The 12958-nt window shown below is 43.7% G+C and overlaps 1 protein-coding gene across 1 annotated transcript in view; it reads right to left on the bottom strand.

Annotated features, from left to right (window-relative positions):
- The window catches only part of CRISPLD2 (cysteine rich secretory protein LCCL domain containing 2), a 561942-nt gene that overhangs the window by 164170 nt on the left and 384814 nt on the right, over positions 1-12958 (bottom strand). The window contains exon 10 of the mRNA XM_044082062.1: positions 11022-11152. Within this exon, the coding sequence (XP_043937997.1) occupies positions 11022-11152 (131 nt within the window). The remainder of the gene's footprint in view (positions 1-11021; positions 11153-12958) is intronic.

The following is a 12958-nucleotide window of genomic DNA, read 5'->3' as shown; positions in this document are numbered from 1 at the left end:
TTTGTGTTAAAAGATTGTGGTATAGTGGGGATGGAAAATATGCCCTTCTTCCAATGGCATACATTTTTAGAGTTAGTATGCATAATTAGGAAGAAGTGGGGGTGCAGCCCCCTACATTGTGGAAAACACTTACTTTGGAGTTATTTTGTAAGGCAGTGTGTGCAGTGTGGGAATGTGTGTCTGTGTGTCACTGTTTGCATTTGCTGTATGTTGTGCATGTGTGATAATTTGCAAGTGTTCGAATGTTTGATGAGGTGAGTAAGATTAGTTCAACTGCAGTGACTGCTGAAGAAACACACAGACACACACACACACGCACACGTACACACACAGACACACGCACACACACATGCACACAGACACACGCACACACACACGCACACACAGACACACACACACACCAGACACACACACATATGCACACGTGCACACATCCTCACACGTGCGCGCGCGCGCACACACACACACACACACACACACACACACACACACACACACACACACACACACACACACACACAAAAACTGTAAATGTTACATGTTCACAGGGATTTGGGTACCTTTGTTGATAACAGACTGTCCTTTGACTGCCATGTTTCTGTGAAAGTTAGAAAAAATTTCTACCTTGCACAACTTAGCTTTTGTATTTCTTCAAGGTCCCAAAAAAATTACAGTCCCATTTGATTCATTCCTTTTTAGGCCCATCACTGAATTCAATACACCCTTTGGTATGTACCTTGATAAGCACCTCAACCAACTCTGGAGACCTCAGTGTACCCTCACCAACAATATCTTAGTTCTCAGTACCCTTAGCTACTCTGATAGACTAAAACTCCTATCCTTCTAGTCAGTGTCACACATACTCCTAAGGGATGGTCTATGCTTAGCCTTCTGTGCTATGCATGACCCATCACTCTTTGAATTTTTTCACTTAAGTAGAACAAGTGGAAAAGCAAACACCCACTCTAATGGAGGCACAGATGTATGTCTTCTTAAAGGTGCATATGGCTAGACATTGTATGGTCCTTGTGATTGGTTGCCTTATGTTGTTCCTATGTACAGACCTAAATCTGTTCTACAACATCAACAACAGATGGCAAAATTAACCTAATACTATGTTTTTGGGACAGTCTGTCCTTTCATATCAAGCAGACTACTTCCTTACCAACCTCTAAAACCAATTTGGATGACGGGATGGGTAATCACAAATTTTCACTTGGTATATGAGAGGAAACTCTACTTAGTGGAGGACATTGTTCATCTCCCACCAGAACCATGTGATGTGGCTGGGCTTCTCAATAGTCTACTTGGTTGTAAGCGTAAGAAGAGCTGATGAACCTATGAGTGTAGACAAGATGTGCACTGCTAAAATATGGTCTGTAACAGTGCAGGGTAATGCTATATGCTCTGGATTCATGGAACTTCGCTCCTCTAAGAGAGTGTTAGGGGATGGGTCTTCCCCTTCATATATATTTCAATATATGTCACTGTGTTCTTCACATATACCCACAAGATGAGATGGGGCTCTGAGTGATTGGATCACCAGTAAATGAAAAAAGAAGTTATGTCTTACCATAACATTCCATCTGAGTTGTTGAAGTTATGTCTTACCATAACGTTCCATCTGTGTTGTTGAAGTTATGTCTTACCATAACGTTCCATCTGTGTTGTTGAAGTTATGTCTTACCATAACGTTCCATCTGTGGTGTTGAAGTTATGTCTTACCATAACGTTCCATCTGTGGTGTTGAAGTTATGTCTTACCATAATGTTCCTTCTGAGTTGTTGATCTTCTTCCAGTCATTACTGATGGGTTCGGTTCCAAGCCCTCGGAACCGAGTCGGTCTTATACCAAGCTTGCGTGCACCAAAAAACTCTTGAGCTAAGCTGCTGCACACAATGCCCTTTGCTCAGTTACCTCAGATTGAGTTTGCATGCAACATATAGAGAAAGAATAAGTCAGAGGCCATCTCTGCGCAGAAACCCTAATACACCACAAAGACCCTGAAGATCCGCCAGGAACCTTAGGAGGGGGTTGGTGGGAGGGTGTGATGACTGGAAGAAGATCAACAACTCAGATGGAATTTTATGGTAAGACATAACTTCTTTATCTGAAGTTGTTAATCTTCTTCCTATTCATCACTGATGGGACCGAGTCCCCAGCTACATGAAGCACCTGGGTGGCCCTTATGGAAGTACATTCCTGAGAACCATTGAACCAAAGGCTGCTCTTCCCCTGGAGATCAGATCCAATTTGTAATTCTTGATAAAGGTGTGAGGCTTAGCCCAAATGGCAGCTGCACAAATGTCATCCATGTAGGCCCTAGAGTGGAAGGCAACAGGTGTTGCAATAGCCCTAGTTGAGTGAGCTTTGATTTGGCCCAGTTTTGATCCCTCTGTAAGTGAATATGTGAAGGCAATGCAATCCCTGAGCCATTTAGAAAAAGCAACCGTTGATACTGCACCTCCCATTCTAGGGCCTGAAAAGGAAATGAAAATCTGGTCTGACTTGCGAAATGATTTAGTTCTGTCCAGATAGAAGCGTAATTGTCTATGAACATCCAGGGAATGTAGGCAGTATTCTCCCTTGTTAGAGTAATTTGGGAAAAACACAGGGAGCTCAATGGACTGGTTAATCGAGAAATCAGAAACCACTTTGGGTAGAAAGGATGGTTTAGTACGAAGTGATACTCTGTCCTTATGAAAGATGAGATAAGGGCTCTTCATACATAATGCTTGTAATTCAGAAATTTGTCTTGCTGAAGTTATAGCCACCAGGAATAAAGATTTCCATGACAAGAATTTTAGATCACATGTTGCAGCCAGCTCAAACGGGGGCAAAGAGAGAGCCTGCAGAACCCAGGACAGATTCCATGCCTCCACCGGTGGTCTGATGGGAGGTCTGCTGTGAAAAATACCCTTGAGGAAGGTCTTGTAAAGGCGAGAGGAGATAAGTGGTACTCCATCAGACCCGTTATGGAAGTTGGAAACAGCTGCTAGATGGACTCGGATGGTAGAAGCCAAGGCCCCTTTATCAAACAGCTCAGCCAAATAATGAAGAATAGTGGCTACAGGGGCTGAGAACGGGTCTAGCTTCGGATTACATGACCAAATAGAGAATCTTTTCCATTTATCCCTGCAAAGTTTCCTGGTGGATGGTTTATGAGAAGCCAAGATATTATTCTGGACGGTGAAGAGAGGGTTTTCTGCCTGGCAACTAACGGAGGTGGAGAAACCAAGCTGTCAGCTTGAGGGTGGACAGATTTGGGGGAGTCAGCACTTGTATGTGAGAAATTAGGTTCTGACGAGTGTCTAGGATCCAAGGAGGTTGTAACAGATGAGGTCGGAGGAAGGGAAACCACACTTGACGAGGCCAGAAAGGAGCGATGAGGATCACTTTGCTTCTCAACCGAATAGCTTTCCATAGAACAAGGGGAATCATAGGAATCGGAGGGTAAGCATAAAGGAAACCCGTGGGCCAATCATGGACTAGAGCGTCTCTCGGTGATTCCCCAAGAGGGAGAAGTGGGCAAAGTAGCTGCTGCATTTTGTGTTTGAAGGGGAGGCAAAAAGGTCGCAGCATGGCTGGCCCCAACGGCTGAAAATTTCCACTGCCACACTCGAGTTGAGAGACCACTTGTGAGGATGAAGAATGCATCTGCTCAGTCTGTCCGCAATCACATTGGAGCTCCCCGGGATATGCGTTGCGATCAGAAAGCGGTTGGAAGCTATCGCCCACTGCCAGATTCTCATGGCTTCGTGACAAAAGGGGTAAGACTTGGTCCCTCCCTGTTTGTTCATGTACCAGACCACAGACATGTTGTCCGACTGGACAGCAATCATTCCAGATGGAAGGAGCGGATGAAAAGCTTGCAACACCGACAGCACCACTCTTAACTCCAGGACATTGATATGCAAACTGACCTCTACATCGGACCATGTGCCTTGGACTGACTTTCTCTGTAAGTGCCCCCCCACCCCATCAGGGAAGCATCTGTGGTCACCGTGGCACTGGGCTGTGGAACCTGGAAGGCAAGACACCAAAAGTTTTCATCTGTACTCATCCACCAGAGGAGATCTTGTTTGCAAATGTTGATGAGAATCTTTGAGCTCAGGGAGTGAAGGTTGGATATCCACTGGGCCTGAAGGAGCCATTGTAGTAATCTCATGTGTAGTCTGGCTAAGGAAACTATGGGGATGGCTGCAGCCATAGATCCCAAGGCTTGAAGAATTTCCCTTGCAAACACCTTGCTTCGACAGAGTATCACCTGAACTTGTGCCCTTAGTCTCTGAAGCCTGTGAAGAGGAAGTGAGATTAGGCTCGAATGGGTGTTGAATATTGCCCCTATGAATTCCAGTTGTTGTGATGGTTGAAGGTTTGATTTCTCCCAGTGTATGGTGATGCCTAATGACTCCGCTAGAGCCAGTGTGTAGTGGAGGGCCCTGACCAGAAGATGCTTGGTGGGGGCGGAGAGGAGCCAATCATCTAGGTATGGAAACACCTGGAATCCCTGAAGTCTCAGATGAGCTATTACCACTGCAAGACATTTTGTGAACACTCTGGGGGCCATCGAGAGACCGAAAAGCAGGGGTCTGAATTGGTAGTGATTGGCTCCCAACCAGACGTGAAGGAGGCTCCTGGAGTGCTTGTCCATCTTGATATGGTAATACGCATCCCAGAGATCTAATGAGCACATCCACACACCCTCCCACAGAAAGGGGAGGATGGATTGAATCATGACCATGCAGAACTTGGTCTGAACTACCGATTTGTTTAGTCGTCTGAGATCCAGACTGGGCCTCCAGTTCCATTTTCTTTGGCACCAAAAAGAATCTTGAGTAGAACCCTGATCCATACTGATCTGAGGGGACTTGTTGGATGGCTCGTATTTGACATAGCTTTCGTATTTCAGAAGCTGCCTCCTCCCTTTGACTGGGTGGAACATTGGGAAGGGATTTTGGAGGTCTTGTATAAGATATTAGTGGAATATGGCAGCCTCTGGTAATGATTCTCTGCACTCACTGATCATTCATAATGGAGAGGCAGGCAGCTTGGTGCAGAGAGAAATGCACCCCAACTGCTTCCAGAGGAAAGCAATCGGGCAGCACCTCAGGAGCACTGATATGGTCTACCTGAGAAGGAATCTCTGGAGCCCTGGTTCCGGGGACCCCCTCTGCCCCAAAAGGGACGTCTTCCATTATTGGAACCCCCTGTGCCTCTGGAGGAGTCCTCACCACGTGCATCTCAGAAAGGACCTTGAGACTTCTTGTGCCACATTTTTCCACTTCTCTGATTTCTGGAGAAGAAACGCTGAGGTTTGGAAAAGCGTAGGCCAATGGCAGACAAGGTCTTCCTGTCTTGCTCGCACCTGGCTAGTGTATCTTTGACCTTAGCACCTAACAGAGTAGATGGCTCAATAGGGGCATTTAGAAAGGAAGACTTGAAGGAGTCTATGAGGTCACAAATGTGCATCCAGGTGTGACGTCTCATGATTACGCCTGCACCCGCAGCTCTAGATGCTCCTTCAGTTGCATGTGACAGCAACCTCATGGATGAATTAGATATAGATTCTAGGGTGGCAAGTTGGGAAGCAACTTTATCTCGTGCTCCATCTAATACTTGACCCATGAAGGCTCCGGAGAGTTCAGAGATAAGATCCCTCTGGAGCCTTGTAAAATGTGCCAGAACGTTCAAAGACCTAACTATGAAGGTCGCTGATGCAAAGACTTGCTTCCCTAACCTGTCCACTGCCTGGGACTCTCTGTTGGGTGGGTGAACAGCTGGACTCTCTTCTGCAAGATCCTTTTTCATGGCAGCCACCACCACCATAGCATCCACTGGCAAACCTCTGGACCAATGGGGTTGAGCCTCTGGAGGGGAGAGTACTTTGTCTGATCTCCTGGGGATGGCCTCAATGGAGTTGGAGTTCTTCCAAGCCGGTTGCACAATGAGTTTAACCAACTCATCGGTGGGGGGGGGGTCACCCAAGTAGTAGAGGGCCAAGAGTGAAAGGCCTGCAGGAATACAGATTCCTCTGAGGAAGGGTTGGAGGACTTCCAGTCACCCCTCTGTTTCAAGATTTCCATGATGTCCCCAAAAGAGACATCATCATGGGGTGACCATGGGGACCCTTCCCCATCATCATAGTCCATATCTTCCGTGAGAGACTCCTCTAGTGAGTCCATGTGTTTCCTCTTACACACCCATTTTGGAGGGGTTCTTCGGTGGGAGCATCTGAAGAAGACTCAGAAAGGGAAATGCTCTGGACAGGGGTCTCCTGGGCCTTGTGATCTTGGAGTCCTGGGGGGTGGCCTTTGACAGCTGTGGCTCAGAAGGAACTGGGGAATAACCAACTGAGGAGGATTGCTAGCAGCAAGCTCCCTCTCCATCACCTGGAAAGCGGGCCCACCCAAAGAGGAATGAGAGCCCGGAACCAAAGAAGACAAAATCAGAACCGGGTTCACACCCCACTCCAGATGGTTCGCCCCCAGGGGCGGAGCCTCAAACAAACTTGGAGTGGTAGTCACCCTGTGATCTGAAGTCGGGGCCAACAAAACCATCGGAACTGACACCGGAACTGCATGAGATTGAGGAAGGGTGGCTTCCGACGGAACTGACACCCAAAGGGATCTCGGGGCCTCAGACAGAGTCATTGTCGGTGCTGAGGAAGGAATTCCTCTAGTCAAAGTTGGATAAATGAGCCTTGGAACCGATGGATCCAAGGGAGGAGAGTAAGTAGTAGTTGCTGGAGAAATAGACCCAAAGCCTGGAGTGGGATAGGGTCTAGGCAGATTTGAAATTCCCCTGGCGGTTAGCAGCTGATCAAAAAGGCATACCACATCCAATTCGGAACGGCTCCTGGTGGATCTCACAGATGCCCCTGAGGGGGAATCAAGCCAGTCCAAAAAAGGACTGCAGGCTTGTCCGGCAAACGGGTCCACATTAGATGAGTATCGGGTCCATGGTGTGTCACAGAATGGCATCAATGATTCCAATTTTGCAACAGGTAATAATGGTTTGGTTGGAGCCATGAACGGGCTCAGAGCCGAAGTTGCTATAGGGGTGAATGACAAGAATGGTTCCGAGGTAGTTGTCGGTACCAATATCGGAGCCAAAACAGGGGATGTCAGTGCTGAGAGAGAAACCGATGCGCTGGTCAGTACCAAGGCAGTAGACGGTGCCGTAATTGTCAGTGCCGGGGTAGGCACCAATGAGGCGACCTCTGTAAGGTGTTCAGATGAGGACTTATGGGCCTTGTGCTTGTGACTTTTACCTCTGTCACCGGCCGGTGAAGAGAGGTCCGATCGAGGACGTTTCTTGTCCAAAGAAGGAGGGGATGAAACCTCTGTCACAGAAATAGCCTCTGAAAAAGACGAAGCAAGCAGGGCCTTTAAAATAAGTTTGTTACAACGTTCATTCAGCGTCCACTGACTGAAACTAGCACAAATATCACACGGGGGTTTCACCGACAAATGCGGAACCCCCAAACAGTACACACACTCTTCATGGAGGTCACTATTCAGTAGTTTGCCACTGCAAGAAGAGAAGTGTTTAAACCCCGTAGTTCCCTTCTTTTCAGACATCCCAGAACACACCCTCACATAAAAGGGAAAGAGCGAGGAAAGATCGGAAATGAAGGTGAGAGAAAGCAAGTTACCACAAGGGTAGAAAGTTAGAAATACCAAGAAATTATCAACAATGGTAAAAGAGAAATACCTGTGGGTAGAGCTGAAGCAATATAAAAAACAAGAACAGATTATAAAAGGAGAAAACTTTTTCAAAACTAGTAAATATATCTGAAAAAAGCACTTAGCTGGAGAGCTCGGTGAAATGCTGCTATATGGCTGCGCGGCAAACAAGATCTGAGGTAACTGAATAAAGGGCATTGTGGGGACCAGCTTAGCTCGAGAGTTTTTGGTGCACGCAAGCTTGGTATAAGGCCGACTCAGTTCCGAGGGCTCGGAACTGAACCCATCAGTGATGAATGGGAAGAAGATTAACAACTTCAGATAATTAAATATACTCAAGGCAAGATAATAAAATGTATAATGTACAGTGCCAGATACAGAACCATGGTTTCCTCAGCCCTTCTGTTACATGGCTGTTGAAATAATGCCTTGCACAAGACATAAAATTCATCAGACTACTCACCTTTTCAACACACATCCTTCCAACCTGTTCCCTGACACAGCAGTAACCATGATGCACTGCTTTAAAGCAGGAGCTTAGCATTTGGAACTCATAGCATCATACTACTGCAATGCCTACCCACTCTCAGTCCACATATACAAAATGTGCACAAACCTCCAAATACTGCTGCACACTAAAGAAATTGCATGTTATTTTAGTTGTTTTCTCTTACAACTATAAAAAATGTTTTTCAAAGAGAAAGTGCATGGAGGTGTACGAAAACTTTTTTTGTGCAATAAAGTTACTGGTTGTGGTTTCAAAGACCATTTTACTTTTTTGTGGACTCAGTTTGTACAGGAGTCTGAATTTATCTTCTGAGTATCTGAGATACTTGGACTTGTTTTTCAAAGAGGCAAGTCCATCTCTGGAGAAATTCATGTTGTATTTCAAATAGTTACAGACATCTTTTAACCTCTGCAATCTTTAATATTTCTGAAAGCTGCACAGAAAAAGAATTGTTCTCAGCTAAGTACATTAAGTATGCCTGGTGACATTTTGCTGCAGAGCTATCTCTATTACATATAGTTAATTTAGAATAAATTATACTGCACTCTTTAAAGCCCCAGTCTGAACTGGTTTCCTTTCTAATAATCCTACTAGTCTAAGGTGGTGAGCAGCAGTGTTTTAAACTATTAATTACAAGAAAAGCTGTGTAAACCTATAGCACTTCCATGGGAGTATATCCCAAATGCCAAGTCAGATAAATATGATACGGAAGACTTGGGTATGAAACCCACAACTGCCCATTCTCTGTCATTTGTCTAGGTGTTATACAGAGACTTTATCTGTTCCTTCATTTTCTAGCACTACAGGTTTAACACTAGTACTACAGGTTTAACTAGTACTACAGGTTTAACTCCCTTCAGTCTCTATTTCCTGCTGTATAACTGAAGAAGTCACTTAACTAGACATTGATCTCAGGCTGCAGTTGAAATGGGTCCTTGCAGAAAAGTCTGCTGCCCTAGTTAACAAACAAACTCCTTAATTTGACCTTAAGCAGGTCACTGACCCTTCCAATATTTATATGACTTACCACTTACAGTCACTATCAATGAAGTTCAATCATAGTCTAACGTCAGGCTTTGTGCCCACTGAATGGCACACAGCAACAGGGATACTTTACAAAGGGGGAGCCACCACTGATCCTGGGAACTATCGCCCTAATAGCCTGACAAGCCTGGTCTGCAAGCCCATGGAACGTATCATCATGGAGCTCATAAACAAAGACATTGGTAACCTCCAAACTCTGGACCCCACCCAGTTCGGGTTTGCGAAAGGCAGATTGTGCTTCTCAACCTGATTGACTTCTTTGAGGCAGTCACCAAAGCCATAGATGAGGGTAAGGTGGTTCACACAGCCTATCTTGACCTCGCCAAGGCTTTCAACACCATCCCCCATTCTGGAATTATAGCTAAACTCACTAAACTAGGTACAAATCCCTATGTTACAAGATGGGTTGCCAACTGGCTCACTGAAAGAACCCACACAGTAAAAGTTGCAGACTACAAATCTGACTTCAAACCAGTGACAAGTGGAGTACTACAGGGTTCAGTCCTGGGACCTCTCCTGTTTGGTATCTACTTCTCTGAAGTACAGGCTAACACAGAAGGCCTCTGGCTAATGAAGTTCACAGATGACTGCAAACTAAGAGCCATAGCTGAGTCCCCAAATGATGTGGACATCCTACAGAAGGGCCTCGCTGAGACAGATGCCTGGTGTCAGAGCCATGGCCTCAAGCTCAATTACAAAAAGTGCATTGTCATCCCCTTTGGTAAAAACTCTGTACCCATGAACTACTACATAAACAGCAGTCTACTTAATGTCGAATGTGTGATAAGAGACCTTGGGACCCAGGTGGACAGTAGTCTCTCCTTTGATAATCACATCACCACAGTAGTCAGGAAATCCTTATATGTGGCACACCTCATCACAAAAGGGTTCTCATCCAGGAAAAAAAAGGTCATTGTTCCCCTCTACTCAGCACTCATTAGACCCATTATAGAGTACAACACCCCTTTTGGAATGTACCTCACAAGACATCTGCAGCAGCTGGAAAGGCCACAGAAGTACCTCACAAAGAGGATTACTGGCCTCAAACAGATGCCCTACACTGACTGTCTCAAAAAACTCCAGCTTTACTCTGTAGCATATCGCCTACTCCAAGGAGATCTCTGCCTAACATATAAAGCTATGTTAAACCCAGAGCTGTTGGACATGCTACACCTTAAGAAATCCCAATCCCGCCAAGCTACACGCTCTAGGGACCTAAACCTTGTCACCAGAATAAACAGGACATGCTGGAGGGATAGATTTCTGTCTCAGAGACTTCCTACACTCTGGAACAAGCTACCCATCTATGTCAAGCAAAGTTCCTCATTAGCACTCTTCAAGAAAAATCTTGATGAGTGGATGGGAAATAGGAAATACACCCCGGGGATCACTTCTGTGGCTCTGCTCAACAAGAGAACAGGAAATTAACTTTCTTGGGTGACGTAAGCCAGGGAACCTTGTTGGCCCTCGGGCCGATAGCCTAGTACCTACCTATGAACCTATGTATTTTTCCAATAATATTTCTTTAAAAAAAATCCAAATTACTGCATCTGATTAAATCTATGGACATCTAGTTTTTGCCACCTCTATTTACTTTAGCTCTAAAAGAAAAGGCTTCTGAAAAGTCATATTGGTGAAAGAAAACATTTTATATGACAAAGCAAAAAAATGTCTTAATTGGGAAGTATTAGGCAAGTAAAATGTTGGCAATTACAAGGCTCAATATTTGACTTTATAACATTATCATTTGTTTATTACTGATATCCAGAAAGCTCTGATACCTGAGAGAATCAATGCCATTTCTCGAAGACTTTATGAAGAAAGGTATCTTTCCATTTCTTGTAATGTCCACCAGGCCCCCATTGTTGTCAATTATACCATAATGAATTGCTGCTCGGCAAACACTAGACATCTACAAAAGAGTAAAACAGGATATTCAGCATTAACAATAACATATGAGTGAAAAAAATCACATTTTCTGTTCTTGATAAATGTAGTTACTTAAATGCACTAACATGACATCACTGACAGACTGTCAGCTACCATTAAGGCTTACTAAACTAAGAGTTCAATAGACCATGCTTGTGGGTTACATTTATGGCTCATGATACTAACAGCTTAGCACTTTAGAGTCTGATCATAGATTAAAGTTCACTACATCATCATGTTAGTTCATGGTTTACCATCAAGGCAAACTCCAGTAAGTGCTTAGTATTGTAAACTCTGATCATTGGCTATATTAGACACTCACTCACTCACTCACTCACTGTGCTAACAGGTTAATACTGTAAATGCTGGTCACTGGTTACGTAAGACACTCAATCACTATACTATACTAACAGGTTAGTACTGTAAACTGTGACCATTAGTTACATTAGACATTCACTCACTATGCTAAAAAGTTAGTAATGTAAACACTGATCACTGGTTACATAAGACACTCAATCATTATACTAACAGGTTAGTACTATAAACTCTGATCAACGGTTACATTAGACACTCACTATACTAATACAATAGTACTGTAAATGCTGATCACTGGTCACATAAGACACTCAATCACTATACTAACAGGTTTGCACTGAAAATTCTGATCATTGGTTACATTACACATTTACTCACTATACTAACAGGTTAGTGCTGTAAACTCTGATCATCGGTTACATTAGATACTCACTCACTATACTAACATGTTAGTATTCTAAACTGTGATCCTTGGTTACATTAGACACTCAATCACTATACTAACAGGTTAGTTCTATAAACGCTGATCACCAGTTACATAAGACACTCAATCACTATACTGCTAACAGGTTAGTAGTGTAAACTCTGATCACTGGTTACATTCGATACTCACTTGCTATACTAACAAGTTAATACTGTCAATGCTGATCAACCAGTTACATAAGACACTCACTCACTATACTAACAAGTTAGTGCTGTCAATGCTGATCACCAGTTACATAATACACTCAATCACTATATTAACAGGTTAGTACTGTAAACTCTGATCATTGGTTACATTAGATACTCACTATACTAACAGGTTAGTACTATAAACTGTGATCCTTGGTTACATTAGACACTCACTCACTCACTCACTCACTATACTAACAAGTTAGTACTGTAAACATTGATCAGTTACATAAGACACTCTCAATCACTAAACTAGCAGGTTAGTACTGTAAACTCTGATCCTTGGTTACATTAGACACTCAATCACTATACTAACAGGTTAGTACTGTAAACTCTGATCATTGGTTACATTAGACACTCACTCACTATGCTAACAGGTTAGTTCTATAAACGCTGATCACCAGTTACATAAGACACTCAATCACTATACTGCTAACAGGTTAGTAGTATAAACTCTGATCTCTGGTTACATTAGATACTCACTTGCTATACTAACAGATTAGTACTGTAAACTCTGATTATTGGTTACATTGGACACTCACTCACTATACTAACAAGTTAGTACTGTAAATGCTGATCACCAGTTACATAAGACACTCAATCACTATACTAACAGGTTAGTACTGTAAACTCTGATCCTTGGTTACATTAGACAATCAATCACTATACTAACAGGTTAGTACTGTAAACTCTGATCACTTTTTACATTAGATACTCACTCACTATACTAACAGGTTAGTACTATAAACTGTGATCCTTAGTTACATTAGACACTCACTTACTATACTAACACGTTAGTACT

This window comes from Protopterus annectens, chromosome 8.part1 (assembly GCF_019279795.1).
Source record: "Protopterus annectens isolate FY-2018-M chromosome 8.part1, PAN1.0, whole genome shotgun sequence".
NCBI classification, from domain to species: domain Eukaryota; kingdom Metazoa; phylum Chordata; order Ceratodontiformes; family Protopteridae; genus Protopterus; species Protopterus annectens.
Note: the sequence above shows the minus strand (reverse complement) of the source record. Positions and strands in the feature narration are given on the sequence as shown.